The 24782-nt window shown below is 38.5% G+C and overlaps 1 protein-coding gene and 1 long non-coding RNA gene across 3 annotated transcripts; both read right to left on the reverse strand.

Moving 5' to 3' along the window:
- Positions 1-1812: 1812 nt before the first annotated feature.
- On the reverse strand, positions 1813-2983 carry LOC134203301 (uncharacterized). 2 transcript variants are annotated; one of them, XR_009977563.1, is made up of 4 exons: positions 2529-2983; positions 2253-2456; positions 1925-2192; positions 1813-1868 (listed from the first exon to the last, which is right to left on the reverse strand). It is a non-coding gene; the product is annotated as an uncharacterized LOC134203301 (long non-coding RNA). The 2 variants fall into 2 exon arrangements; XR_009977564.1 differs by having other exon boundaries at positions 2253-2459.
- Positions 2984-8864: 5881 nt separating this feature from the next.
- LOC134203302 (kinesin heavy chain-like) lies at positions 8865-21638 on the reverse strand. Its single transcript, XM_062678180.1, has 4 exons — positions 21405-21638; positions 20988-21327; positions 20819-20932; positions 8865-10643 (listed from the first exon to the last, which is right to left on the reverse strand). The coding sequence occupies exons 1-4, from the start codon at positions 21621-21623 to the stop codon at positions 10630-10632; spliced, it is 687 nt and encodes a 228-aa protein (XP_062534164.1). The 5' UTR covers positions 21624-21638; the 3' UTR covers positions 8865-10629.
- Positions 21639-24782: the final 3144 nt, after the last annotated feature.

The raw sequence follows: 24782 nt of genomic DNA on the forward strand, positions 1-24782 counted from the left end.
AAATTAAATTAAAATTAAATTAAAATTAAATTAAAATTAAATTAAAATTAAATTAAAATTAAATTAAAATTAAATTAAAATTAAATTAAAATTAAATTAAAATTAAATTAAAATTAAATTAAAATTAAATTAAAATTAAATTAAAATTAAATTAAAATTAAATTAAAATTAAATTAAAATTAAATTAAAATTAAATTAAAATTAAATTAAAATTAAATTAAAATTAAATTAAAATTAAATTAAAATTAAATTAAAATTAAATTAAAATTAAATTAAAATTAAATTAAAATTAAATTAAAATTAAATTAAAATTAAATTAAAATTAAATTAAAATTAAATTAAAATTAAATTAAAATTAAATTAAAATTAAATTAAAATTAAATTAAAATTAAATTAAAATTAAATTAAAATTAAATTAAAATTAAATTAAAATTAAATTAAAATTAAATTAAAATTAAATTAAAATTAAATTAAAATTAAATTAAAATTAAATTAAAATTAAATTAAAAATTAAATTAAAATTAAATTAAAATTAAATTAAAATTAAATTAAAATTAAATTAAAATTAAATTAAAATTAAATTAAAATTAAATTAAAATTAAATTAAAATTAAATTAAAATTAAATTAAAATTAAATTAAAATTAAATTAAAATTAAATTAAAATTAAATTAAAATTAAATTAAAATTAAATTAAAATTAAATTAAAATTAAATTAAAATTAAATTAAAATTAAATTAAAATTAAATTAAAATTAAATTAAAATTAAATTAAAATTAAATTAAAATTAAATTAAAATTAAATTAAAATTAAATTAAAATTAAATTAAAATTAAATTAAAATTAAATTAAAATTAAATTAAAATTAAATTAAAATTAAATTAAAATTAAATTAAAATTAAATTAAATTAAATTAAAATTAAATTAAAATTAAATTAAAATTAAATTAAAATTAAATTAAAATTAAATTAAAATTAAATTAAAATTAAATTAAAATTAAATTAAAATTAAATTAAAATTAAATTAAAATTAAAATTAAATTAAAATTAAATTAAAATTAAATTAAAATTAAATTAAAATTAAATTAAAATTAAATTAAAATTAAATTAAAATTAAATTAAAATTAAATTAAAATTAAATTAAAATTAAATTAAAATTAAATTAAAATTAAATTAAAATTAAATTAAAATTAAATTAAAATTAAATTAAAATTAAATTAAAATTAAATTAAAATTAAATTAAAATTAAATTAAAATTAAATTAAAATTAAATTAAAATTAAATTAAAATTAAAAAAATATTTGGTAGGCGTAGTAGCGGATACCTTCCTACACAACCGGTACCAAATAGTTTTTCATGAAAAGTTCCTAATTGTGAGAAAACCCACGTTAGATGTCTTTCGCCATACAAATTTCTGGCGGTTAATTCATGCTAACTATTTGCGCATATACGATAATGCCTGGATGTGGCAGCGACGGGTAGAAAATCAGCCACTGCCAATGATTCATTGACATTGATTATGGGGTGCAAATCCTGAAGACAAAATTAATCCTGATATTCCTTACAGCCGGATGCTATACCGAATTGCTGACAGCTTCTTTTCATCTATTCCGTTGTAGGCGATAGAAACGACATCATGCTTCCGGTGGCTAATACACATATGCGTTTTCATACAAGGAATTCGCTTCGATACGTTATTCGTCGCTTATTGTTGTTCTGTTACCGGTGTTAAAACGCCGAACAGCCAAACGCTCGAATTTCGACTTCGGTGGTATTATTTTCATTTGATTGTCGTCGATTAGATCATTTAGTCTGCTGGGCACCAGCGTTCTCTTCGGAATACCGACTAGCAGTGCTTACATGGTGCAAATCCTGGAGACAAAATTCAATATCAACATAATGAATTTACATTTGCAGAGAAAACTTACATGATTAATCCTTAAATATTCCGAATAGCCGGATGCGATATGGTACCAGAATCCTGCCTGGCAATGAAAATAATATTTTGTTTCCGGTGGCTCTGCAGGTGTTATACGCCGATTATTGTTGTTCTGTCCCCGGTGTTGAAACGCAGAAGAGTCAAACATTAGAATTTCAGCTTCGATGGTATTTTTGTTTGATCATTTTTACCTACGCTGCAGGGTACCTGCATTCTCTTTCGGGATTCCGGCTGGAATTGCCTACATGGTGCAAATCCTGAAAACACAATTCAATATGAATACATATAAAGAACCCACATGTGCAGAGAATACTCACGTGATTAATCCTTGGATATTCCGATCAGCCGGAAGGAACTCCTCCACTACGACGATACGAAACAAGAGTGTGTTATTCGCCGGTGTTAAAACGCCAAACAGGCAAACGCTCAAATTTCAGCGTCGGTGTTTTTCAGCGTCGATAGGGTAATTTGAACATACGCTGGTTACCTGCATTCGCTTTCGGGATTCTGACTGGCATTGACTGCTTGGTGTAAATCATGGAGACAAAATTCAATATAAACATTATAAATTTACATTTGCAGAGAAAACTTACATGATTAGTCCTTGGATGTTCCGTACAGCCAGATGTGATACGGTACCGTATTGCTGCCAGCTACCTGTAATCTTTTCCCGGTGGGCGATGGAAACAACATTCCGGTTCCAATGGCTCAAACACATATTTGATTTTCAGAGATTTTACTCAGCCAGGGTAATCCAGAGTTCGTCATCCGGATTCATTTGCCGATTGTAGCACGTTATTCACCGATGTTGAAATGCCGCACACCCAAACGATCGAATTTCAGCTTCGGTGGGATTTTCATTTGCTGAAAACCTCAAAACAGCTCAATACCAATTCGAAATGATTCAGTCTCCATTTTTTTCACAACAGCAATCGATGCCGGCCGGCACCGATGTCGAACGAGAAGAACTGTCAAAATGAAAAATAAAATCAACATCAGCATAAAACATGAAAATGGTTATGTTTGCGAAGATTAGCATATCTAACCAATCCCTAACAGAGTCTAACCTCTAACTTTTTGTTACTCTGGGTTCAAAATATTGTTCCTTCCGCAAGCGAATGCTGCCCCGCTGTGTATGACATGCGCAGAGTGTAATCTGCTCAACTTGTATTGTCTATGCTATCAATGTTTAGACTGCTGCGAAAATTGTCAATGACTGGACTAATTTCCTCATCCTAGTAATCTGTCAAATTACTATTGATCAGAATTGAGAAGTTGACATTCTACAAATGCGTGTCAGAACAGATTAGCTTCTAATGTTGTTGTCTGATAAGCAGAGACCCATGCAAACCTTTTCTGATTGGCTATTACGATGCCAATACTATTAGCAGTAACCCGCAATCAGCATTGTACTAACTAACTTTTGGTATCTTTCGGATCAACAATAGGCTTTGAAACCTGGCAATCAACTGCACTTTCGGATGGTCGTTAAGCAACGTCAAAGAATTGCATATACGCATCCACGTTAATCGCCAGACTGAAGTAAAATTTATTTCCATAAAGTTTTCTATTGGGATCGTTAAAAAATTACGTCCATCGTTTTTCGGCATTTTCAACCCCCTTCCCCCCTCCTGTCACAAACTGTCACAAATCATTGACTCCCCTCCTCCCCCTGTACGTATACATTAGGGTGGTTCAAAAAATCGATTTTGCTCCACAGTGCTCATCTGATTCTTTACCATGTTCTGAGTGTCCTCTGAAAATTTGAGCTCATTTGGATTAAAACTGATTTAGCACAAGCCGTTTCAAGTTTGCATGCAAATTAGTATGGGGAAATTTATTTTTTCATTATACTGATAATGACGCTTCCTCATTAAGCGCAGGTTAAAAGAAAACCTACATAGCTAAAAGGAATACTCAAGAGCTTTCACTCAGCGAAAACCGCATCTAAATTAATCGTTCCAATAATTAGTAATCGAATTTAATCCATACCGTGGTTTTCTGGAGCTAATTGCGTAGCTCCCCAACAGGCAACATTGCTGCTCGTGGCGCGAAAGATAGCACACACAAATTCAGGCTACTATGTTGCACTGCACATTTCAGTGATGCCCTCAAAGAAGTTTAACGATCATGACTAAAGATTCGCAACCTGTCTTAAAATCGATTACTAATTATTGGGACGATTAATCAACATGCGGTTTTCGTTGGGTGAAAGCTGTTCAGTATCCCTTTTAGCTATGTAGGTTTTCTTTTAATTTGCGCTTAATGGGGAAACGTCATGAACAATATAATGAAAAAATAAAATTCCACATACTAATTTGCATGCAAACTTGAAACGGCTTGTGCTAAATCAGTTTTAATCCAAATGAGCTCAAACTTTCAGAGGACACTCAGAACATGGTAAAGAATCAGATGAGCACTATGGAGCAAAATCGATTTTTTGAACCACCCTAGTGTACATGTATCATTTTTTATTTTGGCGATTATTTTGGTTTTTCTTTTTCGTACACTATTTTTACAATAACATAGTGAGTTGCGACCCTTACTAACAGTTTGAATATGTTTGCAAGTTGTTACTACAATGTTTTCAGGTTTTTTTTTTCTTGTGGATGAACGTCACATAAGACGAACCCCCTCCCTCCCCCTGTCAAAAACTGTCACAAAACTCTGACCCTCTCCCGTAACAATCATGCGTTTAATATTGAGCTGAGAGATCGTAACTGAGCAAATAATTTCAGCCCAGGAGTCTAATAAAGTGCAAAGTACTCAATATTGTTCGCGATTCATTAAGAATCGATTGTGATTGTAGCTAAAGCAGTTGTGCGGTAAGTAGGAAGCTCATGATTACAGTCCTACAAAATAAAAAATCGGTAATTATTTTCTTTTATAAATTGGGCCAAACCTTCGAATATGTAGATTGATATATCAAGCTCTATCTGGAATAAGGGCGAATGTCGCAAGAGAGAATTCTCTTCGCCGACTTCCCCTCTTTTAAATTAAAGTGACAAGCAGATGATTTCGTTGCGGTTTTCCCCCTCAGAACGAAAGAAAACAATGAAAACTTGCATTCTGAGGTGATAAACCGCGATGAAATCCACTGCTTGTCACTTTTATTTAAAAGAGGGGAAGTCGACGAAGAGAATCCTCTCTTGCGACATTCGCCCTTTTACCAGATAGAGCTTGATATGTGCAATATTGTAACGCTTGGTGTTACTTGGGTCATCAAAAAAATAAATTGTCTCCATAATCCGCAGTAATTTCAAATCTCGAACAACACAGTTTGTTGGAGATCAATGTAAGCTGCATCGAGCATCCCCTCGATTGCTGGCTACCAATCTACGGTTACCACCAACGACGATCGTTATCAGCCGATAAACGCGGGATTGCTATTATAAGGGTAAAATCAGCAGTGATTCAAATCGTTCGGGGCTGTTAGTTTGAAAATGAACGTCCGCGCTTACCGCAGTGCGAATATTGAATTATAACCACAATATAGGACCACTACCTCGTTGCAGTATGCCTGCGCTCAAAACTCTCGACGGTGTACAACACGCGTCGAAGTCGCACGCCGCGGCTTAACATTGGGCGGCTACAAGACGGTAGACTAGCCCAAGAATACGCGCAGCAGCTGGAAATGGCACTCCCAACGGAAGAGCAGCTAGGCTCAGCATCTCTTGAAGATGGCTGGAGAGATATTCGATCCGCCATTGGTAGCACCGCAACCGCTGCACTTGGCACGGTGCCCCCGGATCAGAGAAACGACTGGTATGACGGTTAATGTAAGCAGTTAGTAGAAGAGAAAAATGCAGCATGGGCGAGATTGCTGCAACACCGCACGAGGGCGAACGAGGCACGATATAAACAGGCACGGAACAGACAAAACTCGATTTTCCGGAGGAGAAAGCGTCAGCAGAAAGATCGAGACCGTGAAGAGACGGAGCAACCGTACCGCGGTAATAACACACGAAAGTTCTATGAGAAGTTGAACCGTTCACGTAAGGGCCACGTGCCACAGCCTGATATCCCTAGTAACATTTTGGTAATATACTGGTTTTATCGCACTCTTGAAGAGTAAATTATGGTCTTCAAGAGCGTTATAAAACTTAAAATGTTGCATGGGATGTGTAAGGACATAAACGTGAACCTTCTTACCAACGAGCGTGAGGTGATCCAAAGGTGGCGGCAGCACTACGAAGTGCACCTGAATGGCGATGTGGCAGACGAAGATGGCGGTATGGTGATGGACCTGGGGGAACACGCGCAGGGCATAATTCAACCGGCTCCGGATCTCCAGGAAATCCAGGAGGAGATTGGCCGGCTGAAAAACAACAAAGCCCCTGGGGTTGACCAACTACCAGGAGAGCTATTTAAACACGGTGGTGAGGCACTGGCTAGAGCGCTCATTATCAAGATTTGGGAGGAGGAAGTTTTGCTGCAGGAGTGGATGGAAGGTGTAGTGTGTCCCATCTACAAAAAGGGCGATAAGCTGGATTGTAGCAACTACCGCGCAATCACATTGCCGAACACCGCCTACAAGGTACTCTCCCAAATTTTATGCCGTCGATTAGCACCAATTGCAAGGGAGTTCGTGGGGCAGTACCAGGCGGGTTTTATGGGCGAACGCTCTACCACGGACCAGGTGTTTGCCATTCCTTAAGTACTGCAGAAATGCCGCGAATACAACGTGCCCACATATAATTTATTCATCGACTTCAAAGCCGCATATGATACAATCGATCGAGACCAGCTGTGGCAGCTAATGCACGAACACGGATTTCCGGATAAACTGAAACGGTTGATCAAAGCGACGATGGATCGGGTGATGTGGGCAGTTCGAGTTTCAGGGGCATTCTCGAGTCCCTTCGAAACGCGCAGAGGGTTACGGCAAGATGATGGTCTTTCGTGTCTACTATTCAACATCGGATTGGAAGGGGTAATACGAAGAGCAGGGATTAACACGAGTGGTACAATTTTCAATAAGTCCGTCCAGCTATTTGGCTTCGCCGACGACATAGATATTATGGCACGTAACTTTGAGAAGATGGAGGAAGCCTACATCAGAGTGAAGAGGGAAGCCAAGCGGATCGGACTAGTCATTAACACGTCGAAGACAAAGTACGTGATAGGAAGAGGTTCAAGAGAAGACAATGTGAGCCACCCACCGCGAGTTTGCATCGATGTACTTGGGAAGAATTTGTGTACTTGGGCTCACTGGTGACTGCCGAAAATGATACCAGCAGAGAAATTCGGAGACGCACAGTGGCTGGAAATCGTACGTACTTTGGACTCCGCAAGACGCTCAGATCGAATGGAGTTCGCCGCCGTACCAAACTGTCAATCTACAAATCGCTCATTAGACCGGTAGTCCTCTACGGACACGAGACCTGGACGATGCTCGTGGAGGACCAACGCGCACTTTGAGTTTTCGAAAGGAAAGTGCTGCGTACCATCTATGGTGGGGTGCAGATGGCGGACGGTACGTGGAGGAGGCGAATGAACCACGAGTTGCATCAGCTGTTGGGAGAACCATCCATCGTTCACACCACGAAAATCGGACGACTGCGGTGGGCTGGGCACGTAGCCAGAATGTCGGACAGTAACCCGGTGAAAATGGTTCTCGACAACGATCCGACGGGCACAAGAAGGTGAGGTGCGCAGCGGGCAAGGTAGATCGATCAGGTGGAAGATGACTTGCGGACCCTCCGTAGACTGCGTGGTTGGCGACGTGTAGCCATGGACCGAGCCGAATGGAGAAGACTTTTATATATCGCACAGGCCACTTCGGCCTTAGTCTGAATAAATAAATAAATCATGACTGCTTGTAATGTGACAGGTGACCGGGAATCCGCTACATTTTCATTTGGTCTCTTGAAAATGAAAATACAACTGTTTTCGCTTTAACATGACGATCACGAAAACTACCAGTACTGGGCCGAATGGCCATTAGATCGAATGGACATTAAGCCGAATGAGCAGAAAGAAGCAAAAAGTGAAAAATGAGAAGTTCTTCCTTCATATTACCTCCTCCTTCTCGCTTCTTCTATATTTCTTCATTTTTCTATCTTCTTCCTTCTTCTTTCCTCCTTTATTTTTCTTCTTCCTTTTCCTTCTTCTTTCTCGTTTCTTCTTTCTTTCTTTCTTTTTATTTTTGCTTCTTCGTGTTTCTTCTTCGTTTTTCATTCTTCCTTTTTCCTTTTTCGCTTTTCATTCCTTCTAATTTCTTCCTCCTTCTTCCTTCTCCCTTCTTCCTCTTCCCTTCTCCCTTATCCCTTTTTCCCTTATATGTATTTCTCTCTTCGTTCTTCTTTCTTTTTCCTTTTTTCTTCTTTCTTCCCTCTTCTTCTTCGATGAGATCTTCACAGATCTTCACTGATTCGGTGAAGTTGCTCGATGATGGCGGCGGTAACGTTAAGGCGGTCGCCAGCCTGTCCATACTGCGAATAGGCGAACAGCGATGAAGGTGACCCGTATGCGATGTGGCCGATTTAAAGGTGCGGAGAGAATGGAGGTTGGAACGGAAGCTTCCGTTTTCGATCGTAGAATTTAGGAATTGCTCAAAATAATTAGATTATTCACTCATGAGTAAATGTTCTTCTTCTTTTAATTGGCATTGCATCCCCCCTCTGGAACATTGCTACCTCGCAGCATAGTCTCCATTCAGCAATTCCACAGTTTAAAACTGCGAGGTTTCTAAGCCAAGCTACCATTTTTGCATACGCCAATCATGAGGCCAACACTTTATACTTTTATGCTCAGGGAAGTCGAGAAAATTTTCAACACAAAAATTTCCTAGACTGAACCGGAAATCGAACTCAGCAACCTTCAGCATGTCTTGCTTCGTAGCCGCGCCTCTCTCCAAACGGCTAAGGAAGACAGGACAAGGATGTCATCACTTCAGAAAAATGTGAAAACACGTTAACACGGTTCACTTCAAGCAGGTGCACAATATTTTTTTCTTGTTTTTTTTTGTTTCAGCGTTTGTTCTATATTTTTCTCCGTTTTTTTTATATTAGATGTTTCCGCGGCAGATCCTACAGATCAAATCATCAAAAGCCTACTCCGCTCGGGTAGGAGTTCTGTATCTGATCATATTTTTTTTTAATCACAAAGAAACACAGCAACACTACCTCCATAGAAAGAGGACTCTTGACTCTTTTTCAATCCTGAATTGTTATTAGCCATACAGTATTGCAACGATGACGACGCGAAAAATGTCCAATCTGCTCTGTTATAATTTCAAATTTTGCGTACGGTCTTGTATTCCACCCAAAATAATCTACTGCTTCCATGTATTAGCGATGCAAAACCAAAAAAAGAATAAAATATATAATTTATGTGTATAAAGCGTGGATAGCGATTTATGATGAATTTTCTGATGCCTAAAATAACTTTGGGAAAACGGTTTTATTCTCCTAAACCGACTGTGTTCTGGACTTCCCGATCACTCTCCTTCTCTAATTTTATCTATATAAAGGAACGGAATCTTGAAATGATTATTACACGTGCAAACATAAATTTCAACTAATAAAAAATCACTCGCTTTCCCCAAACCCCAACTAAATACGTACGAACATGAAATACTAGCATAAGGCTAGTGATCTACATTTTTTTTTAATTTGGATAATAATCAAATACTGCATACTCACTGATCTCTTATTCTAGTATTTCAAGCCCAAATCGAATATGGAACGAAAACGTGCAACGAAAGAGGAATAATTCCTGTTCGCTGATAATTGCTGCTATTCGAGCGACCGACGATCTACTGCGCTGAGCTGTGTAGTCTACTGAATATGAGAGTGCGTTGGTGGATGCTTCCTATATTATGTAGTCATTGTCGTTTTGTTTTTATATCAATCTTGGTAGAATTTTTATTCGTTCTCATGTTTTTGTTGTTTATTTAAAATAAGCAATAATTTAATAAATAGCATATTTTGTTATTGTTGTTGCGGGTGCTGGCTTATAGCGTTTTAGCACAAAAACTGTCAAGCTGGTCCTTAAAGCGGCCTGACCTCTAAGCGGTTAGGTTAAGAGATTAAACATTGCCCGTCAGCTTTGTTAGCTTTGTGTGTTTTTGCTGGCTTCGCTTTGTAATATTAGAGCTGTTTCACCAAATTTCTCATGCTGCGTTAGTTTAGAAATTTTGTTTGTTTGTAATCATCTATTGTTTTTAACCATGAAACGCACCACGTATCGTGTCTGCTAAGTTTCCAAATTCTTTGTTTTTTTGTTTCGTTCAAGTCAAAACTCTCTGAAGTCTGGTTGAGTCATTCTTTCTAAATTGGATTTTATTCGTTACAATATTTGGTGCTTAACATCTAGGACAAAAAAATAGTTTTGATGTTCATCATTGGTTATCCTAATAAATTTTTGTTGCCTCTATAGTGGTAAAATTTTTGATGCACAATTTTGCTTCGCTGAAATAAGAGAATAGTACCTCATCGTCTTCCTTTCGCCTCCTCCACCACCGTCTTTTACACCTAGCATTGTAAAGGGCGGGAGAAGGTTCACGTCACTAGCTGTGTTGCCGTAATTTTAGTAGTAGTAGTAGTTGTAGCTACATATCCATATGTAGAATTTATATTAATAATTGCAGCGTGGAAAATTTAGCGCTTAAACGGTAGCAGTTTCTTGTTTTCTCTTTGAGAATTGCGTTCGTTTGCTAAGCCGCGCATGCTGGTGTTGCGCTTAGTCGATTCAACTGTCGGATTCTGTGGAAGAGAAATTGGTAAGATAAGTTATTGATTATGGTTGTAGCGGCGTTAGTCATCTAAAGGCGTGGAGTAGTAAGAAGACATCTTTTCGAAAAGCTTCACTACTCCACTAGATGATGCATGAATATCTTGTCTGTTTTCTAATGCTAATCACTCTGTAGAGAGCTATCTTGGAGGAACATGTAAGGAAAACGTACTAACGTACTGAAGGTCTGTAGCTAAAGCTAGTTCCAGAGGTTACTAAAGATTGATAAACTAAACGACAATACTGGTGTCAATTTTGGTGTCAATTGCCGACTCCCTATCGCTGCCGGACGATCACCTCCGTAAGCAGTTTTAAAAACAAGGAGTAAAGGTGTGGAATTTGATCAAGAAAAGACGAGATATCCAATACCTCCGTGCGGATCAAGCCATACATTGTGCTCAAGCCCGACGAGGACATGAATGGCCCTCCGGAACCAGCCAGGGAAGCTTGTTCGTTGTTGGGTAACTCTAACTAGCTGCGCGTCAACAGCTTGAATCCACAAAAATACATATCTACATGAAAGTGTTTTGCACTTATGGACAGCAGAAGAAGCAATCGGAAGGCCTGTCTTACGATATCTACAATGACACTTTCGATCACCAAAAAGCAACCCTACCCTTTAAACAGTTTCGCTTTTGAAGCAGATCTGTGACAAACGTTACGCGGATGGTGAAGACATGGCGGAGCCTTGGAAGAGCTGTTTGTAAGGCTGAAAAATGCAGGGTAGTACCTATTTGGCAGAAACTCTTCAAGTCGCAATGATTTTTAGGAGTCTGTCGAGTTCCTACGACCAGTGTTGTAAAATGTCATTTGCATTCGGTTGTATAATTTTCCCAGAACTTTTTTCTGAAGGTAGCCATCGTTTCTGAGGTATGACGAACTTATAGCGCTTAAATGTGCCTACAACTTTGTCTAACAAGACATTGCTGTAAATATGTAATCTGAGGCGTGGGAGGCAAAATGTCATTCAAATGACATTATGTCAAATGACACGTGACATTTTGGAGAGTTTTCACTATCCAGCCTCATATGTAATATTTAGAGCAATGTACCCTTGGACAAAAATATAGCCCTACTCAAGCGTTATGTGTACATCTAAAATTATTGAATAAATTTGGCTTCTGAAGAAAGTTATGAACAAATTAGTCAAATGACATGCAGATGACATTTTACAAGCCTGCCTACGACACACTGCCGACTGCTTTGGAGAGCCGCTCCTGACTCGTACCTCACTATGGAGCTCATGAAACGAAAGCTGGTGGACGAAGTCGCAAAGCGTCGAGGATTACTTGGAAGTGACTCGGTGCTGAAGGTTGCCGCTATGCACGGTCGCAGTTACAAGACAAACCTCTGATTTGCCATCTGTGCAAAAAAGACGGTGACAAGCAGTTTGAGTGCCCGCAGAGATCCCGTGATTCCGATGGCAACCCGAATTCGAACGGGAAGCAAACAAATAAGAAAAAATGTGTTTCGTTTGCTTTTGTCGCCGGCGCGTGTGAGAATTCGTATAAAAAATTGAAACTATGAATTGTGGGCTCAGGTGCGACGAGCCACACAGTTGCAGTCGAAACTTTCAAGTAAATTAAACAGTACTGATATTATAAAATATGTGAAGCTAGCCGACGGAAAATTAGTATAAGCAGAAGGCCAGGGAAGTGGCACGATTGTGTGTTGTTACAGAGGAAGGAGATAGCTCTGCCAACAAATGCGTCGTATCGTTCGCTGGTGGGTATCATCCACCGAGGCTCTTGTGGAAGGCTGCCAGAAACTATTGTCGATAAAGAAACTGCTCGAAGTTCTTTCAGAGGACGATTTGGGACTTCATAGCGGTTTGGGAGGACAAACAGTCCTGTATAAAAATGGTCTAGTCGGATCGCATAGAGCATCGGTCCAAACATATCGATACAAAAGCGAATTCAGCAACGATCTACGTCAACGTGGAATCATCGATCCTACGATTAGTTTCCTACCAACGGACAAAATGGTCGCAGATATTATGACGAAGCATGAATCTGACATAATTGGTACCGATGCAAGTTGTTTATTTTGTCTAGTAGTTATTTTATGCAAATAAGTTTTTTAAAGGCTGTTTTATTGTGTGTATTTTCAATCTAACCCCCACTGTCCGGCAGTGGTAGGGTAATTCGCCAAATGTTGAACGGCTAATTTTTTCGCCTATTGTTGAACGCACGTGCATTTCTTATGGGCGTTCAACAATAGCTTGAGCTTGAGCTTGAGCTTGATTGACTGCTCGTAGTTGCTACTCCATTATGACCAGATCAGCTGTTTTTGCACAGGGAACCAACAGATGTTTGCTTGGGACTAGGACACATCTTCAATGTACAAGTACTGGTGATCTCATTTGTTAGGTCATACTGGCGCCTGCCACGTCAGAATGCAAGTCAATGTAGGGAAAGGGGGAGGAAATGATGATGCAATCACTCGCCCACTGCAAGCCGAATATACCTCTGCACTTGCCACGAGTTCATGCGGAATTTATTGGAATTTTGGGTTAGGTGCGGAGGCAGAGGTCCGTCTTGGTTAACGAGCTGCCAATGTGATAGATAGGAGAAAGCAACTGATGGAATTTCTAATTGGATGTAGGAAACGTTATTAGTTCATTTCCAATTCCAGCAGATTACTGTTAGAATACTCAAGTTGAACGTATAGGAATAGTAATGGAAACGGTATGGAAGTCCATTTCCAGTTCTAGCGATTGCTAGAACATGAGAAATATAGAGAAAGATACAAAGTAGGAGAATGGAACGGACCTGGGATTGAACTCACGACCTCCTGCGTATGAGGCAGAAGCAGTAGCCATATGACTACCAAGCCCGCTTACATTTCTTATGGGCGTTCAACAATAGGCGAAAAAATTAGCTGTTCAACATTTGGCGATTTCCCCTATTATGGAAGAAAGCTGTCTTTAATAAAGTCAGCTTTAGCCCGGGAGTTAGAAGGTGTTAGCTCTACTGCAGCTCCAGTGACCCATTTCAGACTACCTGGAACTCACGTCCAGTCCGAGGTCACTTTCACTTGCAATAAGCCCCGCTCCGTTTATGCTACCATTATCAATTGGATAATGGATCCATAAACAAACTTCCGGATTTTTAAATCAGCGCGTATTTAGTTTTTGAATCATATTAAAACATATTGAAACAATCTCACCAAATTGATCCAATTCCGTACAAATGAACTGAGGAAGAGCAGATTACAACGAGTGTCCACGAACAAACCACTACTCTTCCAGCGCTATTCCGAGCAATTCTTTATTGATCCATATTTTCCTGGTATTTTCACAAATTCATCCCCGTATTCAAACTACACAAACGATTTCGCGTACTCAAACAAGAATACACTTGAGAAAAAGTCACCAAACTCGTAAATCTCAAACTTCAGATAACTTAAACTTTTTTCTTCTAGTACATATGCAAAAAATGGGATCAGTACAAAAGGCCGAACCATAGAAGGCCGAATCACAAAAGGCCGAAAATGTTCTAGCATACCACAAAAGGCCGAAAACCCATAAGGCCGAACCACGAAAGGCCGAATGATACAAAAGGCCGAATCTCAAAAGGCCGAATCATTACAAAAGTTTCAATCTTCCAACCAAGAGAACTTGGAATACTCAAAAATCAACGTTTACTTTTATTATGCTGCCCCATAAAGAAAAACTTGTCTACGTGTTTTGCAACTACTAGCGGCGATTTAATCAATCTTATTCAGTTGAGGTATTAACGTCAGTTGAACGTCGAAGTTCAATCTTTCAATTGAAAGAAGTTGTGTGACGGTGTTTACAGAGTCAATTTTAATCCTTATATATTGCATAATAAATCAATCTTCATTGCAGTAATGAAAGGATGAACATAACTGAACACTGTATACATATAAATATTAGCACTTTAAAGTGCTGATGCAGTAAACTAATCATCATCAGTAGTATTGAGAAAAGTCAAATTCCCAAATCTAATGCAAGGGCCCGAGTTAAAATCTAACGGATCATAGCTTACAGAATCGAATCTCCGATTCGCATAAATGACGCATTCATGACGCATGGTTGTGCCAATAATGCGCACTACTCACGATCTAATTGCGACATCACAAGCTAAACAAAATCAACTTTTCCAATTATTACGTTTTTAACTAAAAGCTGTATAACTCACTGTAACGCGGTGTTCTCAATTGTATTTAATTTTCTCCTAATTTAAGAGAAACTGACTTTTGGTAAGAAATCAGAAAATAATCCGAATAATCTAAATTATATTAAGTATTTGAATAAAGTCGAATGAACTCGGCAGACCAACAAAGTGGACCGGAGCGAGCGCGCGCTTGCTCCGGTCCACTTTGTTGGTCTGCCGAGTTCATTCGGCCTTTTGTGATTCGGCCTTATGTGGTTTCGGCCTTTTGTGATTCGGCCTTTTGTGCTTTCGGCCTTTTGTGGTTTCGGCCTTTTGTGCATTCGGCCTTTTTTGCTTTCGGCCTTTTGTATTTCGGCCTTTTGTGATTCGGCCTTTCGTAGTAGACCCCAAAAAATACACATCAGCCGAATCTATTTCTTGCGCAAACGAACAAAAACCCTGACAGCAAATTTAAAAGCAACCATCCGCGCGCATGGCTTGCTGCGATCCTAGGCTGTACACAATAATTTTAATTAGTGAAAATTTGTTCTCATTGTGCGTGTATACATATTGTGAAAAAGCTCTTCGCTTGTGAAAGGGCTCGTTAATTTGTCAAAAATTGAAAAAATTGAGCAAGAAAATAGATAATTTTGCCGGCCAATCAATCAATTAGACCGTTCAAATCAATTCCGCTTTTTCGCCGTTGGCATGGCTGAGGCTTGGTATTAAACGCCGCCGAGATGACCGTAGACTAGTTGAATGTACTGCTGCTGTACGGTACGAAAATTATCGATCCCAGCGAATTTCAACTTTCTGTGCCGTTTTTTATGCAAGCCGCCAAACCGGATAAGTTTTGGATGTACATGACGGGATTGACTCCGCTAATTAATGATGACGACGTGCAGGAAATAGTTTCACGCTCACTTGTCAAATAATTTTCTTAACAGTTTCACGCTATTTAAATATTTCGGACGCTACGGAGGTGCAGGTGGTTCGCCTTGTTTCCAATGGCTGAGATGTGATCACCTTGACGTTTGTGTTTTGCAAAATCGAATTGGATCCTATTCTCAAGGAATTGGTGCTCGAACCATCATCGTCACCCATCCGCTTTTGTCTGCAACTACACCTGCGACTAGTCGATGGGATTGCTTTTCTAGGACTCAGCCAAATCAACCGGGTTTCCAACTTTCAATCAAACATGCTCGACTTGATGGTTATCAATGATTATTCACTGCATGAATGCACTGTCGTTGAGACTCCGGACGCCGTTGTGCCATTTGACAACTAACATCCTGCGTTGGATATATTAATGGACAACGGATGTAATCTACGCTTCGATGGACCTATGAATGACGATCGACTCAATTTTCGCAAAACCGATTTTCAACAGCTCGGACAATGCTTGTCCCGTATTGGCAGGAATGTTTTAGACCAGGCGTACTACGTGACTGCGTTTCAGCCGTTGTACCGAAGCGAAAGCTTCCGAGGAAACCACCGTGGACTTTCGACGGTGTGCCTTCACTAAACGAAACTTCAACATCGCCCGCAATGATTATCGGTGCTATAATAAACAAATATTATGTTCATTTCATGCAAGTTTTGGTCTTTCGTGAATTCTAAAAGTAAGGAAACTAGACCGAGAAACTTCCGTGACAGTGAATCACTCGGAGTGGAGCCAAAAGAGTCGCTGATGAACGATAGAATGTTTGATTCCTGCAAGAATTACATCAGCCCGTATCAACATGGATGCTTTCCCGGCCGCTCTGTGGAAACGAATCTTGTCAGTTTTACTTCGTGTTGCATGGAGAACATGTGTAAACAATTGCAGATAGATGCCGATTACACTGATCTCAAATAGGGTAACCACAACGAGGAGCCACAAGCAACTAACTATGCTGCAAACAGTTGCTGTCGCTTACTGAGCCGTATATAATGTTTTTAATGTTTGACCACCATTAGATTTAAGATTTTTTTAAAATCATAGAAGAACCATAATTCATTGCTATGATTCCTATATGTTATGTGACAACACAGTCCGATAAATAAATTTAAAAAACCAAAATACAAAAAGCCACTAGATAGAGGAAAGCTGGAGCGGCACTGTGAGTCCGATGTTTGTGAAACTCAGCAGTTGCCAAAAACTTCACCACCAGATTGTGAAGTTCAGACTGCATCTGGCGACAGACTAGGCATCGACGCAATGTTCCGCGCCTACATTGGCAATCAAAGAGAAGGTGACTGTTACGTCTGTTCTTCAAATCTGTCTCTCGACGTCCATTGGTGGGACGTACCATTTTCGTCCTTCTGTAAGGTGATTGATGTCAAGCAAGAAAATAAACAAGTCGCAGAATTGAAAGCAAGATTTCCAAACGTTTTCGCCGACCGGTTGGGTCTATGTACGAAGATGCAGGTGCACTTGACCCTCCATGACGACGCTCGACCGGTGTTTAAACCAAAGGGTCCGGTGTCGTATAGCATGGAAGCTGTCGTGGAAGACGAGTTGAACCGGCTTCAAGACAAAGGAATAATCACTCCAATTACGTACGCGGAATGGGCAGCACCAATAGTGGTAATAGTCCGAATTTGTGCCGACTTCTCTACTGGGTTAAACCGCGCACTGGAGGCAAATAATTGCCCTTTGCCTCTCCCGGAAGATATATGGCCAACTGCACTGTGTTTAGCCATATCGATTTATCAGATGCCTATCTTCAGGTCCAAGTAGATGAAGAAAGTCGAAAGCTGATCAACATCAATACGCACAAGGGCCTTTACCAGTTCAACCGTTTATCTCCCGGTATCAAGAGTGCCCCTGGATCTTTCCAGCAAATAATGGATGCAATGCTAACCGGACTGACCTGTACATGTCCATACCTTGACGACGTCCTTGTCGGAGGCCGTGCAGAGGAGGAACATAGGCAGAACCTACACAAAGTTTTAGAACGCCTCCAAGACTTTGGGTTTACAGTAACATTCGGAAAATGACATTTCTTCATGCGTCAGGTGAATTACCTGGGGCAGTTGCTGGACAAGGAGGGCGTCCGTCCTGATCCTGAAAAAGTGAAAGCTATAGTTAACATGCCTCCACCCAATGACATCGCGAGACTGCGTTCGTATCTGGGAGCAGTTAATTACTATGGGAAATACATCCGGGAAATGAGGATGCTTCGTCAACCACTGGACGAACTACTGAAACAAGGAGTCTGTTTTCGATGGTCCGATCAGTGTCAACAGTCCTTTGATCGATTCAAAGAAATATTACAATCACGTCTAATGTTGACACACTACAATCCTCGCTTCGACATCGTAGTATCAGCGGATGCATCTAACGTTGGCATTGGTGCCAGAATAGCTCATCGTTTTCCGGATGGGTCAGAAAAGGCTGTATATCACGCATCAAGGAGCCTTACACCGGCAGAAAGTCGGTTCAGTTAAACCTCCATGAGTCGATGTTCTATGACTCGATATCGACTCATAGAAGCAAATTATTCCATATTAAAAAATATTTTCTGGGTTACTACGATGGTCCCTTCAAACAGCATCACAAGGTTTGTGTATTCCACATCTCGATATTTCCTTGAGTCGATGGTCCCTTCAATATCGACTCATGGAGGTTTTACTGTATAGCCTAGGATATAGCCAAATCGAAAAGGAGGCATTGGGTTTGGTTTATGCTGTTACAAAATTTCATCGCATGGTTTATGGCAGACGTTTCACACTACAGACCGACCATAAACCATTGTTGGCCATTTTCGGGTCGAAACAAGGAATTCCGCTATACACTGCCAACCGCCTGCAAAGGTGGGCGCTCACTATGTTATTGTACCATTTTCAAATCGAGTACATTTCAACGGATCATTTCGGGCACGCGGATATTTTTTTTTTTTATTCTTTATTTAGGTGTTTTTTTGGCACGCGGATATCCTGTCACGGTTAATCAATTCCCATATCAAACCAGATGAAGATTTTGTCATCGCATCTATTGAGATCGAATAAGTCATCTGCAATATTGTAGGTCAGTCAATTGAGCATCTTCCAGTTTCATATAAAACAATTTCAGAAGAGACTACTAAGGATGAAACGCTTCAAAGTACCTAATTGAAAATTTGAAAAACATGAATGAAACACTGCTGAGGAAACCAGCGAGCTTGTTCTATTTTGCTCCAGATTCAAACTAGAATAGTGGTCGAAAATTTAGAATGAAACTGCATCACTACTGATTTCACTCTTAGTTTCTCAAGTCGTGTCAAATATGAGACACTGATCAAAGTTTACAAATAAATAAAATAGTTCGTCTTATGCCAAGTGAAATCTGATAAGTTTGTTTTATTTGATTTTAATATTTTTTTTAAATTTTTCTCCCCTTCATCACTGGAAAAGCACAACTTTGGAGGCAAGTCATACAGAATAATGTGCAATAATGTTTGTTATGGATTTTAACTTATTCGGAAAAACTTCGCTTGTGTGTAAAAACAGCACTTTTTTATGACAGAAATTTATATAATTAATTTTTAGACATAGATTTATATAGTTTATAAATCTGAAACCCAAGAATAAATTCAAAACCTAAAGAATTTTCTCAGGACCTAAAAAAGCCTAAACAAGAAGTTTGAGCTACCATTTATCAACCAACAAATTCACGATTTTTCTCGATGAAATATCCAAAGTTTATGCAGTTTGAAATGTTTAAATCGTCATAAGAATATATTTTGGACAATTCTTAAGTATTTATCTGAGCAGATGTCGAGAGACCATTCATTTTGCTCCTTATACGGAAACATTACGGAAAATAATCTTTATATGGTAAATCTTTACACACTTTGTATTAATTGCTGTAGCTCGGCAAAAATCCGCGCAGCCGTGTGTCCAGCAAAATAAATACTTATATCCCGGCAAAAATGATGTGATTTTCAGCAACTTTGACAGAAATCTCAGCAAGTCCTTTGCAGTATCAATCAGTGGTAAAAATTTCTCCATATAATTTATATTTTTATTTGTTTTTTAAAACAGTGTATAGGTATTTGTTATAAAAAAAAACTAAAAAGCTTGAGCACTAATGGGCTTACTCTAATGCCCTCGCTCACTAATGATTTCCCCGAAACAACAGGAAGTGTATCTAAAATTAAAAAGAACGATCAAAATATGCAACATTTTAATTGATAAAGTGTAGAATTCAACAGTTTTTAAAAGCAGAGTCAGCAATTGGCTTTGTAAATATATTTAGATTCTCAACATCTAATGACAACTCCGAGATTCACAGCGAATCTGGAGTCACGAAGAAATTCCGAATAGCGTTCGGGCCAAAGATTAAAAAGTGGTCATTTTTCCTAAATTCGTCATTTCATGTCCGTCATGAATAAAACATCTTTCGACGGATGAAATTCAAATTTTTCAACAATTTTTCTCATTCCACGACGATGTTCACGAAACATAGTCAAAAGTTTCAAAATAGTTAAAAAGTGACTTGAGGTCGAAAAAAGAGACTTTTTAGTGACTAATTCGAAAAAAGTGACCAAGTCACTAAAAAGTGACCCGCTACCAGGCCTGTCATGTTGCATAAATGATTTTAACGTTCGACACATTTGATTACGAATTACCACTTAACTAATTGGAAAAACTTTGATCGTTGTCCGGTTTAGATCCTATTTGCGAAACCATTCAGTAAGCGTCAAAATAGGCTGTTCAGAATTGGAACGGATTTTCCAATAACTCTGAAGTCTTGCAAGGCAGTAACCTTGGGCGCCTCCAAGCTGTTGCCTCCTGGCTGCCGCTTCTGCCTCACAGGCAACACGGAAATAGTCAAAATTTTAAAAGGTCTACGGAACAGCTTTGCCAAAAATATGAGTGAGCTTTTCGTAGCGTGTTCTGCGAATAAGAAATAGCATTTCAACCATAAATTCTGAACCAATAGTCCGATCTTATTATTTTTCAAGTTTTTCTGTACGAATAGATTTTCAAATAAAATGTTTAAAGGCTTGAGAAGAATGTCGTGTCGACTAACCCAACTGCGAACCCAATAATCAAATCATTACCTTTCACAATGGATTTCCTCTTCTCGTCCGTCACCGCTTTCGGTGTCACCGGTGAACCGCCGGAGGTAACCGTCTTGAACATGATGTGTCCCTGTCCGGCACGAATCGGTTTTGCTGCAATGAAACTGCATTAAACACCACGATGAGTAGAATTGTGTCGCTCGCTTACCGATTTGCGCCTGCGGTCCCCGCCGGGCCAGATTCTTCTGGCGCACGGCTTCCTTGATGCGGTCCACCTCGTACTGGTAGCGCTTGCGGTCCCGCATTGCACCCTCCTTGGCCTCCTTCAGGGCCGTCTCCAACGCCTTCACCCGCTCCATCGTCGTCCGCAGCCGCTTCTCCAGCTTCGGCAGCTCGCAGCGCAGGTCCGCATTGTCCCGCACCAGCTGCTTGTGCACCTTGGTCAGCTGTTCCAGGTTGTTCTCGAGGAAGGAGATCTTCTGCTTCTGGGCGAGCGAGCCACCGTCATCCTCGGTTTCCTCCGAGTTGATGGACTTCTTGATGCGGGACTAACATTTGAAATGTTAGAAAAAGAGATGTTATGACATTGGATTTTTGTTTTGTAAAAGTGTTTTATGAAACAAACCTGCAGATCCTGTACAAAGAGCTTCCGCAGGGCATGCAGCGTGTGTAGCTCCTTGGCGACGGTATCTTCCAGTCCCTTGAGATCCTTACGAGCCTGCTCTCGTCGCTCGTTTGTAAGCCTGCGGGGAATTTTGCGAACAGGGATAGAAAAGATAGAATTCGGTAAAACGATTGTTTGTACTTTAACTTTAAACTTGGGAAGGAGTCGAAATGAGAACATGTTTGGATTTGATTTTATTGCTCCTTTGATCGCCTTTTTTAGTATTTTTCATGTTTTAGAACTTTATTGAACTATCATCTTTCGTGAATGTTTTCGATCAACAATAAGTACGTTCTTTTAAGTGAGTGATTTTTCAATTTACATCATTGATACATTATTTTAACTGAAACTTTCACTAATTTAGCATGTTTTTTTTTTCGAAATTGTATATACGAATATAATATTGCATCTGTTTTTAATATTATTTCTTATCATCTAAAGACATTTACATTTGTTCATTAGTTTACATTACCTCGATATCGCAGCTAACATAGATTTCTGTTGATTCGTAAGCGAAATAAAAATTTTAGCCTAAAAATTCTAAATGAATTGGCATATTGCACATTACAAATCCTAACATTGATAAACGGCATTTTAGATATTCAAGTTGTACGATTTGTTAAATGTGACATGCGAATAAATGCAAGCATTTAAAAAAAAAGACCAACACTAGTAAGGTGCTGTTGTTAAATCAGTAGCGACCGTCCCATATTGAAGTAATTTAGGATTCCACATGTCCAGATGGTACACCGGATTGTGGGATGGTGAATTTGCGTCCGACTGTTTCTCTGAACCAGTTGTTTTGTGGGTCATGTACTATGTTATTTTGGTTTTTCAATATTAAAGTGGGAACTGCTGTTTTGCTCTGCTCCGACGTGGGACACTCGGCACAGGATCGTCACTTAAGTTACTGTGTGGAAAACGGGGTTTTGCAGTATGGATCACATTTAAATCAATTCCAAATTGCACATTCAGGAGAAAGTCTTATCAACATCGTATTCTTTCATTCTACATAACATCAATTTTCAAATCGAGCGGTTAACCTGAAGGATAGATCGCTCATTCCGAATAGTGAATAATGATCACAAGAGAGGTTTCTTATTCCGATGAAATCATATTCCTATTGAAAATGTTTATTTGAACACCGAAACCTAAATAAAAAACGACCAAACGTCGTGTCATAGGACTTGATGCACCTGGTGCTATTTGAAACTGATCGACATGCTGGCAGGTGTTAGCCAAAGCTATGCTCATCTAACTTTTAAATACTTGTACTTCAAAAATATTGTAACATGGCACCAAATTTTCGAAGCTTTAATACTGCGAAAGTATTTAATGTATACTTAGTTGTGTGGCGGCAATTTCCCAGTTGAGAACAGTTGAATTTTAACAAAAGCAAAATGACACCGAATCGGTCAACTGCAACGTTTTATTCAAAGCAAATTGTGTTGCTTTTGTATACAAAAACATCTTGAATAGCAATAGTCTTTTTTTTGTAATTTCTCAATATCAATTGCGGACGGTTTTTTGCAAAACCTGCTTTAGAGAATTGAGACCCAAAATATTCACCCCTTATTTAATTCTAAACCGGAATTTCAAAGCAACATAACTTCCAATGGAACAAAAAAAACTACGAGGTTTGAATCTGTCGAAACATGGAATTCGCAAATTGAATCAGATTTCAGTGCAATACTCTACTACGAATTCGAACTTTTTAAGAATGTCTTTGAACTTGTTTGGGAATAGTCGGCCGAACCACATATTACAAACATTTTTTTTTTTGTAAAAGTACAAATATTTAATCCAGTGTTGTTTGAATCCATAGCAACAACGCAAAATACGTGACAGAAACTAATTAAAAACAGAATTACAACTAACTAAAAATATAATCAGGAAACAATGCCAGGAATCGGATGGATCTGAAAATCAATTTAAGTGAAAACAAACAATGGAAACATAACAAGCAATAAAACATAAATCTAATCGCGAAAAAAATATCAACTCAAAACTCTACTCTAGTCAAGAAATGATCGCGATTCTCTGGCAGTTTCCTCGCACACATTTGTTGTGCTTCAGTTAGTTAGTTCACATTATTTTTGATATTCACATGCACTCACGCACACACTGTCTTCTCGGATCGAAACATTCACGAGTATCGTTAGTATGACTTGCTACAACATCGATCTATTGTTAGCACACATGTTCTCATTTCGGGTGTTTCACCATCAAATTAACATTCTTTGGGGAGGGGCATGATTTGCAAACTCGAGGCACGCGCGACCTAGTCATACTCTGGCAATCGGGATAACTGCATCACAAATTTGCTCAAATCATCACCATTTTGTTTTGTTCATATACCGGTTCATATTTGGTTTGTAGCAAACTGTAGCGAATAGCGATCATTTTTCGGCGGAAGAAACTCAAACGGTTTTTTTTTAAACAGATAGGCGAGATCAAAAATCGAACTTATATAAGGGAGAAACAAAGCAATAGTCAATGTTTGTGTTTGTGTCGTGAATCGGGGTTAAGCAGCTTGTGAAAAGTTTGTCTATAGAGTGACTTAAGCATGGCGAAACGAAAATTCAAGTTTAAGTAATACAATTACATTATTACAACGAAAAATTCAGATTTATCTGTTTCGATTGAATATACATATAAGGGTTATTACTGCAAAAAAGATTCGTGAAATCAGATAGCTAGAGATTAGGAAAAGCATCAAGCACGCATTAAATTGCCTATTCATATATTTTTTCCGCTTTTTCGTTGGATCACTGCGAGGGAACGTGCATTTACCATTTGATTTACCAACAATCACTTACGATTCGTGAGATAGGCGCTTATCGATTATGCGATACTGATGTTGCTATTATTGCTCTACTGTATTTACATTTAACCGCGTAGGTACATACAGACATTTATTTACGAATTTTACACTTTTAGTCGGTCTTGTATTGTATTTGCTAAGCAACAAGGTGGAATTAAAATACGAAATGCGAAATATTTTCTACGATTGATTTTCTACAAATTATTGTTCAATACTGACATTCGAATGTATCACAACGCGTAATGCAACGCTTTTTACCAATTCCACATAGCACTGTTACGAGAAATAGTCATGGTATTATATGTAAATGCTTCTCAGCTTATTATCTAATGATGACTTATTTCGAGTACGGCTGAATTTTCCCCATCTTTGAGAAAATGGCTAATGGAAGCAGAAGCAGCATTTTGTTATAGCCTTACAATAAGAGGGTTGTAAATTACAATTTAAAGTGCAATCGGTCATCTTTCCTGATAAAAATAAGAAAATTCGTTCTGACACAATGGTTATTTTGTATA

This window comes from Armigeres subalbatus, unplaced genomic scaffold, assembly GCF_024139115.2.
Source record: "Armigeres subalbatus isolate Guangzhou_Male unplaced genomic scaffold, GZ_Asu_2 Contig1745, whole genome shotgun sequence".
In the NCBI taxonomy this organism is placed as follows: Eukaryota; Metazoa; Arthropoda; class Insecta; order Diptera; family Culicidae; genus Armigeres; species Armigeres subalbatus.